Raw genomic sequence first — 23,988 nt, forward strand, 5'->3', positions numbered from 1 at the left:
GAACAGCTGAGTCCTGGGTACAGACACTGCAGTTGGTACCCACCTGGCTAGTGTGTTGCTGAACAGCTGAGTCCTGGATACAGACACTGCAGTTGGTACCCACCTGGCTAGTGTGTTGCTGTATGCTGCATCTAGAATGTTTTATCGCTGGAGCAGCACTGATAAACTACATGACTCAAAATCTACCAAGCGGAAGAGTCCTTCCCCCAAGTAAATCACACTTCTTCAGAACACAGAGTGATTTACTCACTTCACTGATTATACCAGATAAGGGTGGGTACAGTATATTAGGTAGGTCACACTCTTTTCATGCCACTTCGATTCAAAGTTATTTTCGTGGCAGGTTAGGAGAGCATTTTTGCTAACCCTAACCCTTTTTCTAACCTTAACCCTAGTCTCCTAACCTGCTGCGTTAATTATCCTAACCTGCTACATTAATTCTCCTAACCTGCTACTTTAATTCTCCTAACCTGCAGCGTTAATTCTCCTAACCTGCTACGTTAATTCTCCTAACCTGCTACATTAATTCTCCTAACCTGCTACTTTAATTCTCCTAACCTGCAGCGTTAATTCTCCTAACCTGCTACGTTAATTCTCCTAACCTGCTACATTAATTCTCCTAACCTGCAGCGTTAATTCTCCTAACCTGCTGCGTTAATTCTCCTAACCTGCTGCGTTAATTCTCCTAACCTGCTGCGTTAATTCTTCTTACCTGCTGCGTAAGTTCTCCTAACCTGCTACATTAATTCTCCTAACCTGCTACTTTATTTCTCCTAACCTGCAGCGTTAATTCTCCTAACCTGCTATGTTAATTCTCCTAACCTGCAGCGTTAATTCTCCTAACCTGCTGCGTTAATTCTCCTAACCTGCTGCGTAAGTACTCCTAACTTTCTACGAAAGGTCACTTCGGTATCGAAGTGGCTTTAAAAGTGTAACCCTATATTAGTAGGATATAATTAGTCCGCGCCTGTGTTTCTCTTTGACATCAGGACAGGAAACCAGGAAACCCCGGAACATTTCCTGGGGCATACTGTCACGTTCTGACCTTTATTTCCTTTGTTTTGTATTTATTTAGTATGGTCAGGGCGTGAGTTGGGTGGGCAGTCTATGTTTGTTTTTCTAGGTTTTGGGTATTTCTATGTTTCGGCCTAGTATGGTTCTCAATCAGAGGCAGGTGTCATTAGTTGTCTCTGATTGAGAATCATACTTAGGTAGCCTGGGTTTCCCTGTGTGTTTGTGGGTGATTGTTCCTGTCTCTGTGTTTGCACCAGATAGGACTGTTTAGGTTTTCGCACATTTATTGTTTTGTTAGTTATTTCATGTCTAGTTCCTTTATTAAAGAACATGAATAACCACCACGCTGCATTTTGGTCCGCTTCTCCTTCACCACAGGAAAACCCTTATACATACATCAGTATGCAACACCATTTGTTCAAACAACATTCTCTCCCAAATCAAATCAAATCAAATTGTATTTGTCACATGCGCCTAATACAATTAGGTGTAGACCTTACAGTGAAATGCTTACTTACAAGCCCTTAACCAATAATACCGTTTTTTTTTTTTTTAAGTGTTAAGAAAGTATTTACTAAAATAACTGAATAACATTTATTTTTTTTTATAAATAAAGAAGCAGCCAAAAACTTACAGTAGCGAGGTTATATACTGGAGGTACCAGTACAGAGTAAATGTGAGGAGGCTATATACAGGAGGTACCGGTACAGAGTAAATGTGAGGAGGTTATATGCAGGAGGTACCAGTACAGAGTAAATGTGAGGAGGCTATATACAGGAGGTACCGGTACAGAGTAAATGTGAGGAGGCTATATACAGGAGGTACCGGTACAGAGTAAATGTGAGGAGGTTATATGCAGGAGGTACCAGTACAGAGTAAATGTGAGGAGGCTATATACAGGAGGTACCGGTACAGAGTAAATGCGAGGAGGCTATATACAAGTGGTACCGGTGCAGAGTAAATGTGAGGAGGCTATATACAGGAGGTACCGGTACAGCACTATTGGCCCAGCATCATCCGTGTTTGGCCGGGGTAGGCCGTCTTTGTAAATAAGAATTTGTTCTTAACCGACTTGCCTAGTTAAATAAAGGTTAAATAAATAAACGCATTAAGAAGGAAATAAATTCCACAAATTAATTTTTAAGAAGGCACACCTGTTAATTGAAATGCATTCCAGGTGACTACCTCATGAAGCTGTTTGAGAGAATGCCAAGAGTGTGCAAAGCTGTCATCAAGGCAAAGGATGGCTACTATAAAATATATTTGGATTCGTTAAACACTTTTTTGGTTACTACATGATTCCATATGTGTTATTTCATAGTTTTGATGTCTTCACTATTATTCTACAATGTAGAAAATAGTACAAATAAAGAAAAACCCTTGAATGAGTAGGTGTTCTAAAACTTTTGAACAGTAGTGTATATAGGGAAGTGAGAGTCTTAACTTAACCCCACCCCCTCACCACTCACACAATACAAACACACCCTGTTGTAAGAAGGGACCAAATTCTGATAAGCTGCTGTATGCTACAATGGCAACATTAGTAAACTAGAAAAGCAAAAAGGACTTTCCCTGGCTAAAGCCACACCCCCAGAATGCTGAAGGAAGAAGGGCTGGTTGTCTGTGCTGAGAACACATCACACGCCAACTTCTCAGACTTCACACTCGAGTACGGCTGTTAAGAAAGGCAAAGCATGACTGTGGTAAGAATGTCTTTATTTCCCCCTCATAGGCTTTATAACTGTTACAAATATTTACAGCTCTTCCAGACTGGCTTGTAGTGGATGTGCTATTGTTGTCGTAGATTTACTTAGGTAATACGGTGCAGGTTAAGGTGAAGCAGTTTAATTAAATAATGTAATATTATGGTATTCAGTTCTACCTACTATATCATATATCTTGAATGAATGGAGGTTGTTGGTGTTACAGGTTATCAACCAAAACAATCGCTGTAGAGATGTGACTCCTACTCTTAGGGTTGACTGTAGTATCTGGAGACATGTAGCCAACAGATTATGGAGCCATAAAAACTGACAGGACATTGGCTGCATTTACACAGGTAGCTCAATTCTGATATATTCTGATTGGCCAAAAGATCAATTATTGGCAAAAGATCTGATCTGATTGGTCAAAAGACAAATTATTGGCAAAATTGGGCTGCCTGTGTAAAACCTCCGTAGTGTCATATTACATATTTTAAATAAACGTTTATCATCATCTCTGTCGAAGTGGTTTAATTTGTACATCGTGTTGCATGGACAGTGCATTATATATTTTTGAAATTAACTTATTTGCAAACATTGTCAATCACATGGATAAAGTTAAACATTTTCACACAGTGGATTTCACCTACTTATGGTCAGATTAACTCTGAAGTTTTCATATTTTGTGTTTTGATAAAACTACAACATTTCATAATGGATTTCAGTTTTTATTGACTGCTATCTGAGTAACACAGTAAACATGAACCTAAACTTCTCACTCAGCATATTTCTAGTACCAACCTATTTCCACTCACTCTCGCTGCAACATAACAAAAGCATCTGTGTCAGGATTACGATCGGTGTGAAACTATTGTTTGCCACATGCTCAGTTGACCATGAAGGCATACACAAATGCATAGGAATGCACACAAATGCATAGGAATGCACACAAATGCATAGGAATGCACACAAATGCATAGGAATGCACACGAATGCATAGGAATGCACACAAATGCATAGGAATGCACACGAATGCATAGGAATGCACACAAATGCATAGGAATGCACACGAATGCACACGTGCATGCTTATGTTGTGTTTATGTATGATTGTTTTCATGTGTGTGTGCATTATAGCAATATATTTAATATACTGCAACAATGTACAGTTCTTCTGTACTGTTGATACTGTAACCTGTGTTCATGAAACTCATCCTACAAGCTGATACCATAACAACGGAGATGTATATTTCTGGGGATTCCCCCTGGCTTATTAATTAGAAACGTATCTGACAACCAAGCCAGTTCCCTTCGTCTGCCCCCGCACAATCCTCTGGCCTGTCACATTCTACTGATCGTTTTTATATCTTTACACTCAAGTATGTAACGCATAACAAAGTCCTTGCAAGACAATGTGTAAAAGACAGACGATTGAAGAACAGAATTGTTGTTTGATTCTCTTCAGATTAACGTTAAATCAACTCTGAACTCCTATCCTTAACTACCAATCCCTGAGATGAACCAATAACCATGACGACAAATATCTCACGAGGCACTAGTACAGCACCGCACGATTGTCTAGATAGCGAACTCATCACCTGGACCCAGTTTTTAAAAAGTTATATATCTGGACTTCGCCTATCGGTAGGATTAAATGCATAGAAATAGAATGAATAGACAAATCATTGACTTGAATGGGGACTCCCGTTCTATTCATTATACTTCTATGCATTTAGTCCTATCCTATAGCTGAAATACGAATAGATAACTTTTGAAAAACTGGGCCCTGTGTTTAGGCCTACCACGCACAGTAGCAAAGAATTTCCTGAAGTAACTCCCTTGTATAGGGATTTCCCTTAGGGTTTTCTTGCCTGACTATTAGGTAACAGAGTAACCATGGAGACAGAATTTCTCTCAATGCTCATTAATTTCCTTAACCTGGTTATTATAATAAATATAGAATGAAGATATTTCTTAATTACTTTTTGTATCTCACCCTATTAGCTGAGGATTAATAAGCAAACTCCCGTGTCATTTCTGAGTGTATATGATATGAATCTGATCATATGAAACCTGATCATTGGTTGTGAGTGCTGCTGTTTGAACTAATGCGTGTGTGTGTTTTCTGCAGGACTACAGGATGTGTGCGCGTCGGCTGCTTCGGTAAGTAGTACTCACTGTGTGACCATGATTATGGCGGGACTGTGGCTTGATTATTTGCAGCTGTTGGCATACTTTGTTTACATGCAACTCTATTGGTTCATTTTGATACAATGATATGTTTTTTAATAAGAATAATATTTAATTTGTAGAGTGTTATTTCACACTATCTAGAGTCAGATCTCTTCACAGCTTGTTTACATGAGTGTGTGGTGACAGTATCCGATAGAGAGAATGTCGCTGTGGGTCTCCAGTGGAATTTCAGTTTTCCCTGTGTTTCCTTGGTATACAGTACATTCCTGAAAGCTGGAGGAATGTGTGCCTGCAATTAAAGGATAATATTAATAACATTTAGGAGTGTGTTTCTGGAAACAGGTTATTAGGAAATAAGAATGCTTCCCGTAACCATGCCAGTGACCTCACCTAACAGTACTCAGCTGATTGTAATGTTGTTATGGTTTACAGAAGGTGTGTCATCTTATTCCTGGTATCGGTTCAGTTCATTCAAAGTAAAGGTAAGAATTGAATCAACTGACAAGAATATGACATCATGACACCTGCCACTTTATCTGATCAGATCTTTACTGATGGAGATACTTCAGTGGGTGGGTGTGTGTGTGTGTGTGTACCTGCATGTGTGTGTGTCTGTGTACGATTTCCCTGTAAGATTGGATTTGCAATAACATCTGAACCATAATGGTATCTATTCAGTAGAAGGGAATGTCCCAGACACTTTCAGACGAGAGAAAAGGGCAAACGTGTCAGATAGATAAGGGAGGGGGGAAAAAAGGAACTGCCTAATGTCTACCCTCCCCGACCTCTAACCTCTTTCACCCTCTCTATCAGATGTCACCATGGTGATAGGAGAGGTGGGTGGGGCTGTGACCCTCCCCTGTACCTCTGACATCCAGAGACTCCCAAACCACCTGTATGTACAGAGACCTGACCCAAACAAGTTCATTAATGGCTACCATAAGACGAGGGACTTACCATCCCCTCACCCGGAGTATGCAAACCGTACTCAAGTAGACCACACACAGGGAACAATGAGGCTGTGGAATATACGGCTGTCAGATGAGGGGCTGTACGAATGCCACATCGGATACCCAACCAAGAACAACCAGAAGAACATCCAGCTCAGAGTGACAGGTAACATTACCTCAGTTCAAACTCTGTTACCATGTTTGTGTTTAATTCATTTTTCTCTTTTATTCTCCCACTTGGGGAACATAGCTTTCTGGCTGAGGGGGAAAAAGCGGATTCTGTTAGATGTGTGCTTGTAATAGCTCAAACCATAGATACATTCACTAAAAAGAGAAGACAAAACGAAAGCTATAATTGGCTATCACTTAGACCGGCTTGTGTTGTTTTGCCCTTGTTTTGTGTTTTCAGTTAGAGGAAGTAAAACCAAGAAAAGATCAAATCCTTTCCTTCTCTCGCTCCGCTCTCCTCCCTTTCCATCTCTCCCCCTCTACAGCCAACTACAGCATCCCCAATGTAACAGTGGCCTGTGACAACGGCAGCTGCTTGGTGACATGTTCCTCTGACAACGGTTACCCTCGTAGGGATGTTGAGTGGAGCCTGAACCCTCCTCTTAACCAGAGCCACTGGGGAGTAGTGAACAGCAGTGGGGGGACAGACCCGGTCTCTATGCTGTTCTCTGTCTTCAGTTCCATATCCATCAACTGCTCCTCTGAACCCCGGCTGAACCTCAGCTGTGCTGTAGGGGGCGCCCTCTCACAGGAACACACTGTTTGTGAGGACTGAGATACTGTGTTTCTATCACTGTCATTAAATGTATAACATTGTACATTTCTGTCAAATTAATTAATTTGAAACCTTACATATATTGTATTTATCTACTATAGGCAGGCATCCTGATATCTCTGTTATCTCTGTGATCTCTGCTGTCTCTGTGATCGCTGCTGTTCTGCTGTGTTTCCTGGTTCTGGTATCTAGCAGCAAGAAAAAGAAGGCTCAGACAGCCAGAGGTAATCAAGGTGAGGATGACATTACTTGTGATAGAGGAGACAGACTGTATTATCCCTTGGAAATGGGACTGGCAGGATAAAATATAAATGTCAATAAATTCATAAAACATATAGATGGGTTGGCGGACAACGTTATGCGCATCGATGTGGCATGGAAGGTGTGTAATTGCTATAATTCTGAAAGGTCCGAAAGCTAGCAAAAATGACAAGAAGCTGTCATGTGGGGACTCGTAGGTGGCTCGTTTCAGCTCGTTGTATGTTATTGTTGATAACACGTCTTGTTTTGAGATAGCTAACCAACAACTGTAACTATGTGTTGAGAGACAAGTGTTCAATGTGAAAATGTATTTCTTTTTCAGTAAATATTTAGAGACGAAATATAGTTGACATGTTGTCAACAGTCTATGCCAACCCTGTCTGTTTTGGTGCATAGTTGCGCACACAACCAACCTGTCTATATCTTTCTGTTTCTCCAGGAGGAAAGGGACCAGCAAGTTCAGAGGAGTGAGTATCTGTTTCACTGTTTCACTCAAACTCACAGGATAAATAAATCCCACTGGGAAAAAACTGGTTCAGTTAACGTTGTTTCCACGTCGCGTCAACCCCCCCAAAAATCCATGTGATGACGATGAGTCAACGTGGAAAACTAATTGGATTTGCAAAAAGTAATCAACGTAAGGGCATTTTGTATTTTTTTCATCCAACTTTGAACCTGAATCCAATGTCATGCTGAATTTTCTTGTGAATTCACTTTGAATTCACTTTGAATTCACATTAGTTGACTACTCGACCAAATGTAAATCAGAACTAGACGTTGAACTGAAGTCTGTGTCCAGTGGGATAAGATCAAAAGCTTGACATTGGTTTAGGTAACCTGTGCAACTGACTTGGCCAAGTAGTAAAAATTGTTTAGTTTTGTTTCATTCTTCTCCTCTCTTTCTTCTTCTCCTCTCCTTCTTCTTCTCCTCTCCTTCTTCTTCTCCTCTCCTTCTTCTTCTCCTCTCTTTCTTCTTCTCCTCTCTTTCTTCTTCTCCTCTCTTTCTTTCTCTCCTCTCTTCTTCTCCTCTCTTACTTCTTCTCCTCTCTTTCTTCTTCTCCTCTCTTTCTTCTTCTCCTCTCTTACTTCTTCTCCTCTCTTTCTTCTTCTCCTCTCTTTCTTCTTCTCCTCTCTTTCTTCTTCTCCTCTCTTTCTTCTTCTCCTCTCTTTCTTTCTCTCCTCTCTTCTTCTCCTCTCCTTCTTCTTCTCCTCTCCTTCTTCTTCTCCTCTCTTTCTTCTTCTCCTCTCTTTCTTCTTCTCCTCTCTTTCTTTCTCTCCTCTCTTCTTCTCCTCTCTTACTTCTTCTCCTCTCTTTCTTCTTCTCCTCTCTTACTTCTTCTCCTCTCTTTCTTCTTCTCCTTTCTTCTTCTCCTCTTTACTTCTTCTCCTCTCTTACTTCTTCTCCTCTCTTTCTTCTTCTCCTCTCTTACTTCTTCTCTCTCTTACTTCTTCTCCTCTCTTACTTCTTCTCCTCTCTTTCTTCTTTGCCTCTCTTTCTTCTTTGCCTCTCTTACTTCTTCTCCTCTCTTTCTTCTTCTCCTCTCTTTCTTCTTCTCCTCTCTTACTTCTTCTCCTCTCTTTCTTCTTTGCCTCTCTTTCTTCTTTGCCTCTCTTTCTTCTTCTCCTCTCTTACTCTTCTCCTCTCTTACTTCTTCTCCTCTCTTTCTTCTTTGCTCTCTTTCTTCTTTGCCTCTCTTTCTTCTTCTCTCTCTCTTTCTTCTTCTCCTCTCTTTCTTCTTCTCCTCTCTTCTTTGCCTCTCTTTCTTCTTTGCCTCTCTTTCTTCTTCTCCTCTCTTACTTCTTCTCCTCTCTTTCTTCTTTGCCTCTCTTTCTTCTTCTCCTCTCTTTCTTCTTCTCCTCTCTTTCTTCTTCTCCTCTCTTACTTCTTTGCCTCTCTTTCTTCTTTGCCTCTCTTTCTTCTTCTCTCTTACTTCTTTGCCTCTCTTTCTTCTTTGCTCTCTTTCTTCTTCTCTTCTTACTTCTTTGCCTCTCTTTCTTCTTTGCCTCTCTTTCTTCTTCTCCTCTCTTACTTCTTCTCCTCTCTTACTTCTCTCCTCTCTTTCTTCTTCTCCTCTCTTTCTTCTTCTCCTCTCTTTCTTCTTCTCCTCTCTTACTTCTTTGCCTCTTTTCTTCTTTGCCTCTCTTTCTTCTTCTCCTCTCTTACTTCTTTGCCTCTCTTTCTTCTTTGCCTCTCTTTCTTCTTCTCCTCTCTTTCTTCTTCTCCTCTCTTTCTTTCTCTCCTCTCTTCTTCTCCTCTCTTACTTCTTCTCCTCTCTTTCTTCTTCTCCTCTCTTACTTCTTCTCCTCTCTTTCTTCTTTGCCTCTCTTTCTTCTTTGCCTCTCTTTCTTCTTCTCCTCTCTTTCTTCTTCTCCTCTCTTTCTTCTTCTCCTCTCTTACTTCTTTGCCTCTCTTTCTTCTTTGCCTCTCTTTCTTCTTCTCCTCTCTTACTTCTTTGCCTCTCTTTCTTCTTTCCTCTCTTACTTCTTCTCCTCTCTTACTTCTTTGCCTCTCTTTCTTCTTCTCCTCTCTTTCTTCTTCTCCTCTCTTACTTCTTTGCCTCTCTTTCTTCTTTGCCTTCTTTCTTCTTCTCCTCTCTTACTTCTTTGCCTCTCTTTCTTCTTTGCCTCTCTTTCTTCTTCTCCTCTCTTTTCTTTGCTTCTTTCTTCTTCTCTTCTTACTTCTTCTCCTCTCTTTCTTTCTCTCCTCTCTTTCTTCTTCTCCTCTTACTTCTTTGCCTCTCTTTCTTCTTCTCCTCTCTTACTTTTCTTCTTTTCTTTCTCTCTCTCTTTCTTCTTCTCCTCTCTTACTTCTTTGCCTATCTTTCTTCTTTGCCTCTCTTTCTTCTTCTCCTCTCTTACTTCTTTGCCTCTCTTTCTTCTTCTCCTCTCTTACTTCTTCTCCTCTCTTTCTTTCTCTCCTCTCTTTCTTCTTCTCCTCTCTTACTTCTTCTCCTCTCTTTCTTCTTTGCCTCTCTTTCTTCTGCTCTGCTTCCCAGAAATGTACAGCTGACCTGAAGGAACCCAGAAACTTGAACATTTGGAAGGCAGAATGTGAAAGGTTCTATCATTTGATAATTATAAATCTGAACTCATTGGATACTGCCTTCTAATGGGACATGATAAAGGGGTTGCTGAGGTGACCTAACCATTGCCTGGACTTGTTGCTGTTGGAAACTATGTTAGCTTTCCTCTACACGCTGCAGTTCAGGGGTGTTTTCACGGTGTTGAGGAGACTAACAATTGTATAAATATTTAACTAGTATGTTCAAATGACTGAGTTCCACAGAAGAACCAATGAAAACTAGAAGTGCAATGACTGTCCTCAATGTGTGCACTAAACCAGGGTATGTAGTATCCAAGGGAACATATCTAGTATTTGTACTGCGTTTGTATTAGGACTAGAGACATGCACTGCACTTTAGAGAAGTGTACACTTATCCAGTGTATTCAGGGATGGACTGTATTCAACTGATGAATACTGGAAGTGGATACTGGAAGTGGATACTGGAAGTGGATACTGGAAGTGAATACTGGAAGTGGATACTGGAAGTGGATACTGGAAGTGGATACTGGAAGTGGATACTGGAAGTGGATACTGGAAGTGGATACTGGAAGTGAATGTGTCTGTCCGTAATAGATCTTACCTCAGATCCTATACCAGCATCTCCCAGTAGGTCAGAGTCCACCCCACATACAGTTGAAGTCAGAAGTTTACATACACTTAGGTTGGAGTCATTAAATCTAATTTTACAGATTATTTCACTTATAATTCACTGCATCATAATTCCAGTGGGTCAGAGATTTACCTACACTAAGTTGACTGTACCTCTTATACAGCTTGGAAAATTCCAGAAAATGATGTCATGGTTTTAGAAGCTTCTGATAGGCTAATTGACATCATTTGAGTCAATTGGAAGTGTACCTGTGGATGTATTTCAAGGCCTACCTTCAAACTCAGCACCTCTTTGCTTGACATCATGGGAAAATCAAAAGAAGTCAACCAAGACCTCAGAAAAATAGACCTCCACAAGTCTGGTTCATCCTTGGGAGCAATTTCCAAATGCCTGAAGGTACCACGTTCATCTGTACAAACAATAGTACGCAAGTATAAACACCATGGGACCTTGCTGCCATCATACTGCTCAGGAAGGAGACACGTTCTATCTCCTAGAGACGAACGCACTATGGTGCGAAAAGTGAAAATCAATCCCAGAACAACAGCAAAGGACCTTGTGAAGATGCTGGAGGAAACGGGTACAAAAGTATCTATATCCACAGTAGAACGAGTCCTATATCGACATAACCTGAAAGGCCGCTCAGCAAGGAAGAAGCCACTGCTCCAAAATCACCATAAAAAAGCCAGACTACGGTTTGCAACTGCACATGGGGACAAAGATTGTACTTTTTGGAGAAATATCCTCTGGTCTGATGAAACTGTTTGGCCATAATGACCATCGTTATGTTTGGAGGAAAAAGGGGGAGGCTTGCAAGCTGAAGAACACCATCCCAACAGTGAAGCACGGGAGTGGCAGCATCATGTCATGGGGGTGCTTTGTTGCAGGAGGGACTGGTGCGCTTCACAAAATAGATGGCATCATGAGGAAGAAACATTATGTGGATATATTGAAGCAACATCAAGACATCAGTCAGGAAGTTAAAGCTTGGTCGCAAATTGGTCTTCCAAATAGACAATGACCCCAAGCATATTTCCAAAGTTGTGGCAAAATGGATTAAGGACAACAAAGTCAAGGTATTGGAGTGGCCATCATAAAGCCCTGACCTCACACCTATAGAACATTTGTGGGCAGAACTGAAAAAGCGTGTACAAGCAAGGAGGCCTACAAACCTGACTCAGTTACACCAGCTCTGTCAGGAGGAAGGGGCCAAAATTCACCCAACAAACCCGAAACGTTTGACCCAAGTTAAACAATTTAAAGGCAATGCTACCAAATACTAATTGAGTGTATGTAATCTTCTGACCCACTGGGAATGAGATGAAATAAATAAAAGCTGAAATAAGTAATTCTCTCTACTATTATTTGACATTGCCCATTCTTAAAATAAAGTGTTGATCCTAACTGACCTAAAACAGAGAATTTTTACTAGGATTAAATGTCAGGAATTGTGAAACTGAGTTTAAATGTATTTGGCTAAAGTGTATGTAAACTTCCGACTTCAACTGTATTGCTGCCAGTCTAAACTGGTTTTAAAGCTGAGATCCGGTGAAACGGCGCCATTGGCTGCCGCATTATTTAGTGTTTTTTAAACGGGGCAGATGAGCACACATGCTGCTCTTCTATCGCATGTGAAATTATGTCAGAGGGGGAAAAAACGGTTTTCTTTGTTTGCAGTAACGTCTTTGTTGCTGTAATATCGCAAACGGACGAGGCAGTTTTACCTCTACGAATTCCAGATTTAAGGACGTACAGGTGCTGGTTTTTCAGTGTTTGTGAGCAGAAGACGAATGCTGAACGTGTGTAACAATGTGTCTTGATTCTTTTTGGAATTATTTTCAACATTTTTTTGTATGTAGGCGAAATATTTCTATGAAATATGTTGTTCTCATGTAAGGTCATCTTGAGGGCATATAATATTTGTATTCTTTTATATAAGTTAGGAATAAGTTATTAATGTTAAATTATGTCTTTCAACTTTTTAATAGCTATTAAATATGGTCTGCTTTGCTATAAATAAGTGGTGGAGCTGTTGACAACACACAGCCCTTTTGTAGGACTGTGGATCAATTCTGTTAGGAACTCAGTCGGGGGCTTAATTTACTGTTTAAAGTTAGAATAGTAGACTACACAAGGTTATATTTTAAAATTGGGTTTTGAATCTGCAGCTTTTCCCAATACATTTAACTTAGGACCCCCAAAAGGCTAGGTCCGGCTCTGACTGCATGTGTGGGTATGGATGTGGGTTTGTAGACCCACGAGCCAGTGTGGCCCCTAATGATGAGTTCAGTTTTTTTGTGGCCCTCACCCCCATCAAAGTTGCCCATTCATGTTTTTGTATGGTGTAATTATTACACCAAATTGCAGTATCAGTGTTAACCAGCAGATGTCAGCCTCACCACAGATTTATATTCACCCACTCTACAGACTGAAGAGCCTTATAGTAGTACCTGTGACCTGTCTTAGACATGCTGAAAAAGGGTAGTCTGTAGATCCAATGTTGTTCAAAGCCATTTCTTCCACCTTGGTGTCTACTGCAAACAGCTCGTCTGTCTGCCTCTGACTGGAATGAAGAGATAAGGGGAAGATGTGAGAGGAGAGGAAAAGAGAAATTATACTCTCCATTCAGCAGACAGTTTCAGTGTTTATTGGTACAAGAGAATGGTGTGGTCTTGCACCACTTACCTTTTAATCAAACCTACAGACCAGAGCTAATCAAATCCTTTACCTTTCTCTCTCTCGCTTGACCAGAGCTAACTCTCACCCTAGTAGGGAGAAACCACACATCTCTTTACCTTTCTCTCTCGATCCCTGTCTATCTCTCTCTCTCCCTCTCTCCCACCCCCCCTCTCCTCTCCCACCCTAGTATCTCTCGATCCCTGTCTATCTCTCTCTCCCTCCCTCCCCCCCTCCCTCCCCACCCTAGTCTCTCCCCTCTCCCTCCCTACCCCCCTCGATCCCTGTCTATCTCTCTTCTCCCTCCCTCCCAACCCCTCCTCTCCCACCCTAGTATCTCTCGATCCCTGTCTATCTCTCTCTCTCTCTCCCTCCCTCCCTCCCACCCCCCTGTCTATCTCTCTCTCTCTCCCTCCCTCTCTCTCCCTCCCTCCCAACCCCTCCTCTCCCACCCTAGTATCTCTCGATCCCTGTCTATCTCTCTCTCTCTCTCCCTCCCTCCCTCCCCCCCGTCTCTCCTCCCCACCCTAGTATCTCTCGATCCCTGTCTATCCTCTCCTCTCCCTCCCTCCCCCCCTCCCTCTCCCACCCTAGTATCTCTCGATCCCTGTCTATCTCTACCCTCCTCCTCCTCCATCTCTCACATGAATCATTGTGCCAGTCGGTCCCTCCCCTGTGTTTACATTAAACAGTAGAATCACTCCAGCCTGCTTAGACTTCAGGAATGTAACAGTCTCTCTCTCTCTCTCTCTCTCTCTCTCTCTCTCTCTCTCTCTCTCTCCCTGTCTCCTCTCCCTCCCTCCCCCAGTCTGGTCTAGCTCAAAGAAAAGAAATAGAAACAGAGTGCCTCCACTCATCCTCCTGGTAGACACACACCAGATTATTCTAGAAACACTAGTAAATTAACCAGTTTGGCCTGTTTCTGCAGACACACACACACGCAGGAATAGTCAGAGGAGTCAGAAGGAAGCTGATATAATGATGGTGGAGCCCTTGAATAATCACTCCATTTTACACACGTCTACAGACCACTGAGCTGGCACAACTTACTGTCTGTGTTCCTTTACAGAGAGGCAACCTCTGCTCCAGTCTACTGTGGCCAACACCAAACAACAGCCTAATGAGATTATTCCACTTCAGAATGTCAACTAAATGAGTTTAGGGCTGAGAGAGCCAAAGCACTGTGCTGTAGGACAAGAGATCGATTCAGGAGAGCAGAGCTGAAATCTGATCAGCACCAGGGAAGGTTCTCTATTCCTCTAAAAATAGATCCATGCATTTCACAATCACAACAACACCCAGCATATGATACGTGTGTGTGGGTGTGTGGCATGTCTGTTACGAAGGAGAGAGTGGAAGACAGAGAGGAGGAAAGACAGGCTAATGGAGAGAGAAAGAGAGAGAGAAAGAGCTGGGTGAACTGAACTGACAATGTTTGAACTGATTCATTGTTTCAGCCATTTTAGGAAGGTATGTTACGGTTCCTATAGGACAACTCTGACCCTTGGAGCAAGAGATGACCTGGAAGTATTTATCACCACTTTGGCTTCTAACCTTTGACCTTTCCACTGAGAAGTGGGAGGAGGGCATACACACAGCTGAGCAGAGGGGGTGGAGGGTGGGTGGGGGGAATACCACTGAGAGGCTTCAATTCCGATCAGAGATTCTCAGACAAACCCTTTGGGACCGAGCTACAGTCACGAGTGTAGATTCTATGTCTGCTGTGTGTGATGCTGGAAACCTGAGGAGTTGTTAATAAGAGTCCATGTTTATTAATAACACTGCTTAAGACATTTACTGTCATAACAAGTATACATGTACGGTACACACACACGCACACACACACACACACACACACACACACACACACACACACACACACACACACACACACACATACACACACACACACACACACACACACACACACACACACACACACACACACACACTGATGCGTCATGCGTGGCCATGAAAAGACACACGCTAAAGGTTAGATATCACTTTGACACAATGACAGCAGGCAGTCTGATCATTCTGAGCTGCCAGTCATATATCAATACATGAATACATCAAACAGAGCTCCCATAGGACCATGGACACCAGCACACCATGGACTCATCTAGCTACCACTGGGACTTTAGGACAATGGACACCAGCACACCATGGACTCATCTAGCTACCACTGGGACTTTAGGACCGTGGACACCAGCACACCATGGACTCATCTAGCTACCACTGGGACTTTAGGACCATGGACACCAGCACACCATGGACTCATCTAGCTACTACTGGGACTTTAAGACCATGGACACCAGCACACCATGGCCTCATCTAGCTACTACTGGGACTTTAGGATCATGGACACCAGCACACCACACACTCATCTAGCTACCACTGGGACTTTAGGATCATGGACACCAGCACATGGCCTCATCTAGCTACTACTGGGACTTTAGGGCCATGGACACCAGCACACCACGGACTCATCTAGTTACCACTGGGACTTTAGGACCATGGACACCACCACACACCACGGACTCATCTAGTTACCACTGGGACTTTAGGATCATGGACACCAGCACACCACACACTCATCTAGTTACCACTGGGACTTTAGGACCATGGACACCTTTAGGACCATGGACACCACACACTCATCTAGTTACCACTGGGACTTTAGGACCATGGACACCAGCACACCACACACTCATCTAGCTTACCACTGGGACTTTAGGATCATGGACACCAGCACACCACACACTCATCTAGCTACCACTGGGACTTTAGGATCATGGACACCAGCACACCACACACTCATCTAGCTACCACTGGGACTTTAGGATCATGGACACCAGCACACCACACACTCATCTAGTTACCACTGGGACTTTAGGACCATGGACACCAGCACACCACGGACTCATCTAGTTACCACTGGGACTTTAGGACCATGGACACCAGCACACCACACACTCATCTAATTACCACTGGGACTTTAGGATCATGGACACCAGCACACCACACACTCATCTAGCTACCACTGGGACTTTAGGATCATGGACACCAGCACACCACACACTCATCTAGCTACCACTGGGACTTTAGGATCATGGACACCAGCACACCACACACTCATCTAGCTACCACTGGGACTTTAGGATCATGGACACCAGCACACCACACACTCATCTAGTTACCACTGGGACTTTAGGACCATGGACACCAGCACACCACACTCATCTAGTTACCACTGGGACTTTAGGACCATGGACACCAGCACACCACACTCATCTAGTTACCACTGGGACTTTAGGACCATGGACACCAGCACACCATGGCCACTCATCTATCTACCACTGGGACTTTAGGACCATGGACACCAGCACACCATGGCCTCATCTAGCTACTAGCTACACTGGGACTTTAGGATCATGGACACCAGCACACCATGGCCTCATCTAGCTACCACTGGGACTTTAGGGCCATGGACACCAGCACACCACGGACTCATCTAATTACCACTGGGACGGACTCATCTAGTTACCACTGGGACTTTAGGATCATGGACACCAGCACACCACACACTCATCTAGTTACCACTGGGACTTTAGGATCATGGACACCAGCACACCACACACTCATCTAGCTACCACTGGGACTTTAGGATCATGGACACCAGCACACCACACACTCATCTAGCTACCACTGGGACTTTAGGATCATGGACACCAGCACACCATGGCCTCATCTAGCTACTACTGGGACTTTAGGATCATGGACACCAGCACACCACGGACTCATCTAGTTACCACTGGGACTTTAGGACCATGGACACCAGCACACCACACACTCATCTAGTTACCACTGGGACTTTAGGATCATGGACACCAGCACACCACGGACTCATCTAGTTACCACTGGGACTTTAGGGCCACGGACACCAGCACACCACGGACTCATCTAGCTACTACTGGAACTTTAGGACCATGGACACCAGCACACCACAGGACTCATCTAGTTACCACTGGGACTTTAAGACCATGGACACCAGCACACCACGGACTCATCTAGTTACCACTGGGACTTTAAGGCCATGGACACCAGCACACCACACACTCATCTAGTTACCACTGGGACTTTAGGGCCACGGACACCAGCACACCACGGACTCATCTAGTTACCACTGGGACTTCAGGACCATGGACACTAGCACACCACGGGCTCATCTAGTTACCACTGGGACTTTAGAGCCAAGGATACCAGCACACCACGGACTCATCTAGTTACCACTGGGACTTTAAGGCCATGGACACCAGCACACCACACACTCATCTAGTTACCACTGGGACTTTAGGGCCACGGACACCAGCACACCACGGATTCATCTAGTTACCACTGGGACTTCAGGACCATGGACACCAACACACCATGGACTCATCTAGTTACCACTCATCAGCACACCGCGGAATCATCTACAGCAGATACCACTGGGACTATACAGTGGCGATTTTAGCATATACATCTTGGTGGGGCAAACAACAATCCCAACACCCCCTACACCTGGCTATCAGCGGAGCCTTGTCTGGCAGCGAAACAGTTCATAGCTGATAGGGCTGACTTGCTTAAACAAATGTGGTTTCTACTGACAATTGAGATATAAAAACTACGGCATAAGAGGATGACAAGCAGATAAGAGGCAATCGTAATTTCGATAAAGACATTATTGAGCGTGCTAGGACGGACATAGTCAATATAGCTATTTGTTCAGCACTTTTGAAATGTACAGCAACATAATTCAGAACATGGGTTGTTCTTACAGTGTTCTCCCTGTACACCAAGTCAGAACCACAGGATAACGAAAGGGGGCATATGAGCAGACAATAAAAGCAATAACAATATTCGATGATTCCATTTCTCATAATCAGGAAAATCAGTGTATAACGTGATTTGACGTCATTTTATCTGTGGCCAATGACCTTGAGCCTTCTTGGAAGGGCCCTACTAATGTAACTCTATGGAAGAAGTCAAAGGACCTGAATTTTCAATGTCTACCCTTACTACCCTTACCATTACTATTCAGAGGGGTTGGGCTAAATGCAGAAGACACATGTCTGTTGAAGGCATTCAGTTGTACAACTGACTAGGTATCCCCCTTTTCCCTTTCCCTTACTTGGCCGTGACGTAGTGTCCCCATGAGCGATAGAACACTGAGTCAATCACGTCGCAACACTCCTATTTTCTGCTGGCTTGCCCCACCACCAGAGAAATCACTGAGCTAGGCTGAAACATCTGTCTTACTCAGGAAAACAAAAAAGAAATCATGTTTGTACGCGGCTTTAATCTGTTGAATCTAGGGGTCATTTTTTTTATTTTTGGAAAAATAACGTTCCCAAAGTAAACGGGCTATTTTTCAGGACCAGAAAATAGAATATTTTATATAATTGACAGCTTAGGATAGAAAGCACTCTAAAGTTTCCAAAACTGTAAAGATATTGTCTGTGAGTATAACAGAACTGATATTGCAGGCAAAAGAATGAGAAAAATACAATCAAGAACGCAGCGGTTTCTAAATAAGCGTCCCTTCCTATGCTTCCCTATTGAGCAGTGAATGGGATATCAACGAGATAGTCTTTTTCTATGGCTTTCTTAATGTGTCTAGTATTACAAGACATAGTTTCAGGCTTTTATTTTGAAAAATGAGCGTGTACAACAACATTCGTTGTCCACCTGATGGCTCTTTGTGTATTTCTCGAGCAAAAGACAGAGGTAGCCATTTTTCCACCCGGTCTTACTGAAAAAAGCTCTGTCCCGGTTGATATATTATCGAATAGATATTTGAAAAACACCTTGAGGATTGATTATGAACAACGTTTGCCATGTTTCTGTCGATATTATGGAGCTAATTTGGAATATTTTTCGGTGTTATCGTGACCGCCATTTCCAGTTGTTTTCTCAGGCATACGTGAAGAACTAACGGAGCTATTTTTAGCTACAAAAATAATTTTTCTGGAAAAAAGTAACATTTGCTATCTAACTGGGAGTCTCGTGAGTGAAAACATCCAAAGCTCATCAAAGGTAAACAATTTAATTTGATTGCTTTTCTGATTTTCGTGACCAGATTGCCTGCTGCTAGCTAGGCATAATGCTATGCTAGGCTATCGATAAACATACACAAATGCTTGTCTTGCTTTGGCTGTAAAGCATATTTTCAAAATCGGAGATGACAGGGTGATTAACAAAATGCTAAGCTGTGTTTGAATATATTTCACTTGTGATTTCATGAATATGAATATTTTCTAGTAAGATTTTTTGTCCGTTGCGTTATGCTACTTAGTGTCAGTTGATGACAATTCTCCCAGATCCGGGATGGGTAGATCCAAGAGGTTTTAACTCAATGATATATATATATTTTTACATTGTTTGCAAACTAATATGTGACTTGTATTAATGCCAAAATAACAGGCAAAACAGGCAAGCCTCCCCCCAATAAAAGTATTTTTGCTAAAAATGTGGTTCTCAAAACTGGTGGGGCACTGCCACCAGCACACCACACACTCATCTAGTTACGACTGGGACTTTAGGACATGGACACCAGCACACCACACACTCATCTAGTTACGACTGGGACTTTAGGATCATGGACACCAGCACACCACACACTCATCTAGTTACCACTGGGACTTTAGGGCCATGGACACCAGCACACCACACACTCATCTAGTTACCACTGGGACTTCAGGACCATGGACACCAGCACACTGGGAATGCTGGTGTCCAGTGTGCTGGTGTCCAGCTGAGGAGTATTTATGTCTGTAATAAAGACCTTTTTTAGGTAAAAAACTAATTCTGATTGGCTGGGCCTGGCTCCCTAGTGGGTAGGCCCAGCTGTATGGTCATGTGTAGTTTCACCTACACTACTGCCCAGCTGTATGGTCATGTGCGGCAAAAAAGGACAGACAGTAGGTAAGTTAGTCCAGAACAATGCAGCACGTATTGCACTTAGATGTACACAGAAGGAAAATGTTAGTAACATGCATGTCAGCCTTTCCTGGCTCAAAGTTGAGAGATTGACTGTATCACTATTGATCTTTGTGTGAAGTATTGATGTTAGGGTTAGTTTTAGGGTTTGGGGTTAAGGCTAGGTTTGAGGTTAGGTTAGGGTTTAGGTTAGGCTAAGGTTAGGTTAGGGTTAATAACCTTTTTGGGATAGGGGGCAGCATTTTCACTTTTGGATGAATAGCGTGCTCAGAGTGAACTGCCTCCTACTCTGTCCCAGATGCTTATATATGCATATGATTATTAGTATTGGATAGGAAACACTCTGAAGTTTCTAAAACTGTTTGAATGATGTCTGTGAGTATAACAGAACTCATGTGGCAGGTGAAAACCTGAGAAAAATTCAACCAGGAAGTGGGACATCTGAGGTTTGTAGTTTTTCAAAGCTTGGCCTACCGAATACACATTGAGATATGGATGAGGTTGCACTTCCTAGGGCTTCCACTAGATGTCAACCATCTTTAGAAACTGGTTTGAGGATTCTACAATAAAGGAGGGGCTCATAAGACCTCTTTGAGTCAGTGGTCTGGCAGAGAGCCTCGGTCTCATGACAGAGTTACCTCTCATTACAATGCTTTTCTGAAGACAAAGGAATTCGCCGGTTGGAAAATTATTGATGCTTACGTTAAAAACATCCTAACGATTGATTCCATACATTGTTTGACATGTTTCTAGTGGACTGTAATGGAACTTTTTCGATTTTTTTTGTCTGGATGAAGTAAATGATGGAACTTTATGGAACAAATCAGTCATTTATTGTCGAACTGGGATTCCTGGGAGTGCCTTCTGAGAAAGATTATCAAAGGTAAGTGAATATTTATGGTGTTGTTTCTAACTTTGTTGTTTCCAAAATGGCGGATATTTCTCTGGCTGTTTTGGGTTCGGAGCGCCTTTCTCAGATTATGCTTTTTCCGTAAAGTTTTTTGGAAATCTGACACAGTGGTTGCATTAAGGAGAAGTCTATCTTTCATTCTGTAAATAACACTAGTCTCTTTTATCAATGTTTATTATGAGTATTTCTGCAAAATCACCAGATGTTTTGGAATCAAAACATTACTGCACGTAAGGCGCCAATGTAAACTGAGATTTTTGGATGTAAATATGCACATTATCAAACAAAACATACATGTATTGTGTAACATGATGTTCTATGAGTGTCATCTAATGAAGATCATCAAAGGTTAGTGATTAATTTGATCTATATTTCTACCTTTTGTGACTCCTCTCTTTGGCTGGAAAATGGCTGTATTTTTTCAACCTGCGGTGATCTAACATAATCATATGTTGTGATTTAGCTGTAAAGCATTTTTTAAATCGGACACGATGGGAAGATGAAAAGATGTTTGTCTTTCATTTGCTGTATTGGACTTGGTAATGTGGGAAAGTTACATATTTCAAAAAAATATTTTTGAATTTCGCGCACTGCCTTTTCAGTGGAATGTTGTCCGGAACCCCTGCGCTAGAAAAGTTAAGGTTAGGGTTAGGGTTAGGGTTAAGTTTAGGGTTAAGGTTAGGGTCAGTTTGTCTCTGTGAATGGCTTGTCCTCTGACAAATCAACTGTAAAATGTTGGTGTTCCTCAAGGTTCCGTTTTAGGACCAATATTGTTTTCACTATATATTTTACCTCTTGGGGATGTCATTCAAAAACATAATGTTAACTTTCACTGCTATGCGGATGACACACAGCTGTACATTTCAATGAAACATGGTGAAGCCCAAAAATTGCCTTCGCTAGAAGCCTGTGTTTCAGACATAAGGAAGTGGATGGCTGCAAACTCTCTACTTTTATACTCTGACAAAACAGAGATGCTTGTTCTAGGTCCCAAGAAACAAAGAGATCTTCTGTTGAATCTGACAATTAATCTTAATGGTTGTACAGTCGTCTCAAATAAAACTGTGAACGACCTAGGCGTTACTCTGGACCCTGATCTCTATTTTGACGAACATATCAAGACTGTTTCAAGGACAGCTTTTTTCCATCTACGTAACATTGCAAAAATCAGAAACTTTCTGTCCAAAAATGATGCAGAAAAATTAATCCATGCTTTTGTTACATCTAGGTTAGACTACTGCAATGCTCTACTTTCCGGCTACCCGGATAAAGCACTAAATAAACTTCAGTTAGTGCTAAATACGGCTGCTAGAATCTTGACTAGAACCAAAAAAATTGATCATATTACACCAGTGCTAGCCTCCCTACACTGGCTTCCTGTCAAGGCAAGGGCTGATTTCAAGGTTTTACTGCTAACCTACAAAGCATTACATGGGCTTGCTCCTACCTATCTCTCTGATTTGGTCCTGCCGTACATACCTACACGTACGCTACGGTCACAAGATGCAGGCCTCCTAATTATCCCTAGAATTTCTAAGCAAACAGCTGGAGGCAGGGCTTTCTCCTATAGAGCTCCATTTTTATGGAATGGTCTGCCTACCCATGTGAGAGACGCAAACTCGGTCTCAACCTTTAAGTCTTTACTGAAGACTCATCTCTTCAGTGGGTCATATGATTGAGTGTAGTCTGGCCCAGGAGTGTGAAGGTGAACGGAAAGGCTCTGGAGAAACGAACCGCCCTTGCTGTCTCTGCCTGGCCGGTTCCCCTCTCTCCACTGGGATTCTCTGCCTCTAACCCTATTACAGGGGCTGAGTCACTGGCTTACTGGGGCTCTTTCATGCCGTCCCTAGGAGGGGTGCGTCACTTGAGTGGGTTGAGTCACTGATGTGGTCATCCTGTCTGGGTTGGCGCCCCCCCTTGGGTTGTGCCGTGGCGGAGATCTTTGTGGGCTATACTCGGCCTTGTCTCAGGATGGGAAGTTGGTGGTTGAAGATATCCCTCTAGTGGTGTGGGGGCTGTGCTTTGGCAAAGTGGGTGGGGTTATATCCTTCCTGTTTGGCCCTGTCCGGGGGTATCATCAGATGGGGCCACAGTGTCTCCTGACCCCTCCTGTCTCAGCCTCCGGGATTTATGCTGCAGTAGTTTATGTGTCCGGGGCTAGGTTCAGTTTGTTATTTCTGGAGTACTTCTCCTGTCTTATCCGGTGTCCTGTGTGAATTTAAGTATGCTCTCTCTAATTCTCTCTTTCTTTCTCTCTCTCGGAGGACCTGAGCACTAGGACCATGCCTCAGGACTACCTGGCATGATGACTCCTTGCTGTCCCCAGTCCACCTGGCCGTGCTGCTGCTCCAGTTTCAACTGTTCTGCCTGCGGCTATGGAATCCTGACCTGTTCACCAGATGTGCTACCTGTCCCAGACCTATTATTTGACAATGCTGGTCATTTATGAACATTTGAACATCTTGGCCATGTTCTGTAATAATCTCCACCCGGCACCGCCAGAAGAGGACTGGCCACCCCTCATTGCCTGGTTCCTCTCTAGGTTTCTTCCTAGGTTCTGGCCTTTCTAGGAGTTTTTCCTAGCCCCCGTGCTTCTACACCTGCATTGCTTGCTATTTGGGGTTTTAGGCTGGGTTTCTGTACAGCACTTTGAGATATCAGCTGATGTACGAAGGGCTATATAAATACATTTGATTTGGTTAAGGTTAGGTTAGGGTTAAGGTTAGGTTAGGATTGAGGTTAGGTTAAGGGTTAAGGTTAGTAAAACCAACATGTTTGTTTGTGTGCTCCCATTTCAGCACTCTTCCCAGGTCCTCAGTATAGTAGGTGGTATCACTGGAACA

At 42.8% G+C, this 23,988-nt stretch overlaps 1 protein-coding gene across 4 annotated transcripts; it reads left to right on the top strand.

Annotated features, from left to right (window-relative positions):
- The first annotated feature begins 2,515 nt into the window (after positions 1 to 2,515).
- On the top strand, positions 2,516 to 23,467 carry LOC112267293 (T-lymphocyte activation antigen CD80). Of its 4 annotated transcripts, none has more exons than XM_042297615.1 (8): positions 2,516 to 2,717; positions 4,848 to 4,879; positions 5,342 to 5,391; positions 5,723 to 6,025; positions 6,354 to 6,632; positions 6,836 to 6,876; positions 7,344 to 7,371; positions 23,410 to 23,463. In XM_042297615.1, the coding sequence occupies exons 1-8, from the start codon at positions 2,709 to 2,711 to the stop codon at positions 23,421 to 23,423; spliced, it is 756 nt and encodes a 251-aa protein (XP_042153549.1). In that variant the 5' UTR covers positions 2,516 to 2,708; the 3' UTR covers positions 23,424 to 23,463. The 4 variants fall into 4 exon arrangements, with proteins under 4 accessions (XP_042153549.1, XP_024301331.1, XP_042153547.1 ...); XM_024445563.2 differs by lacking the exon at positions 23,410 to 23,463 and adding an exon at positions 9,901 to 10,706; XM_042297613.1 differs by having other exon boundaries at positions 2,519 to 2,717; positions 6,745 to 6,876; positions 23,410 to 23,467.
- The last annotated feature ends 521 nt before the right edge of the window (positions 23,468 to 23,988 follow it).

This window comes from Oncorhynchus tshawytscha, linkage group LG14 (assembly GCF_018296145.1).
Source record: "Oncorhynchus tshawytscha isolate Ot180627B linkage group LG14, Otsh_v2.0, whole genome shotgun sequence".
In the NCBI taxonomy this organism is placed as follows: Eukaryota; Metazoa; Chordata; class Actinopteri; order Salmoniformes; family Salmonidae; genus Oncorhynchus; species Oncorhynchus tshawytscha.

Bases quoted from the DNA above. Each gene is read 5' to 3' on its own strand.
- LOC112267293 (XM_024445562.2), top strand. The intron at 6,026-6,353 runs GTAACATTACCT...CCCCCTCTACAG, and splicing joins CATCCAGCTCAGAGTGACAG to CCAACTACAGCATCCCCAAT. The intron at 6,877-7,343 runs GTGAGGATGACA...CTGTTTCTCCAG, and splicing joins GACAGCCAGAGGTAATCAAG to GAGGAAAGGGACCAGCAAGT.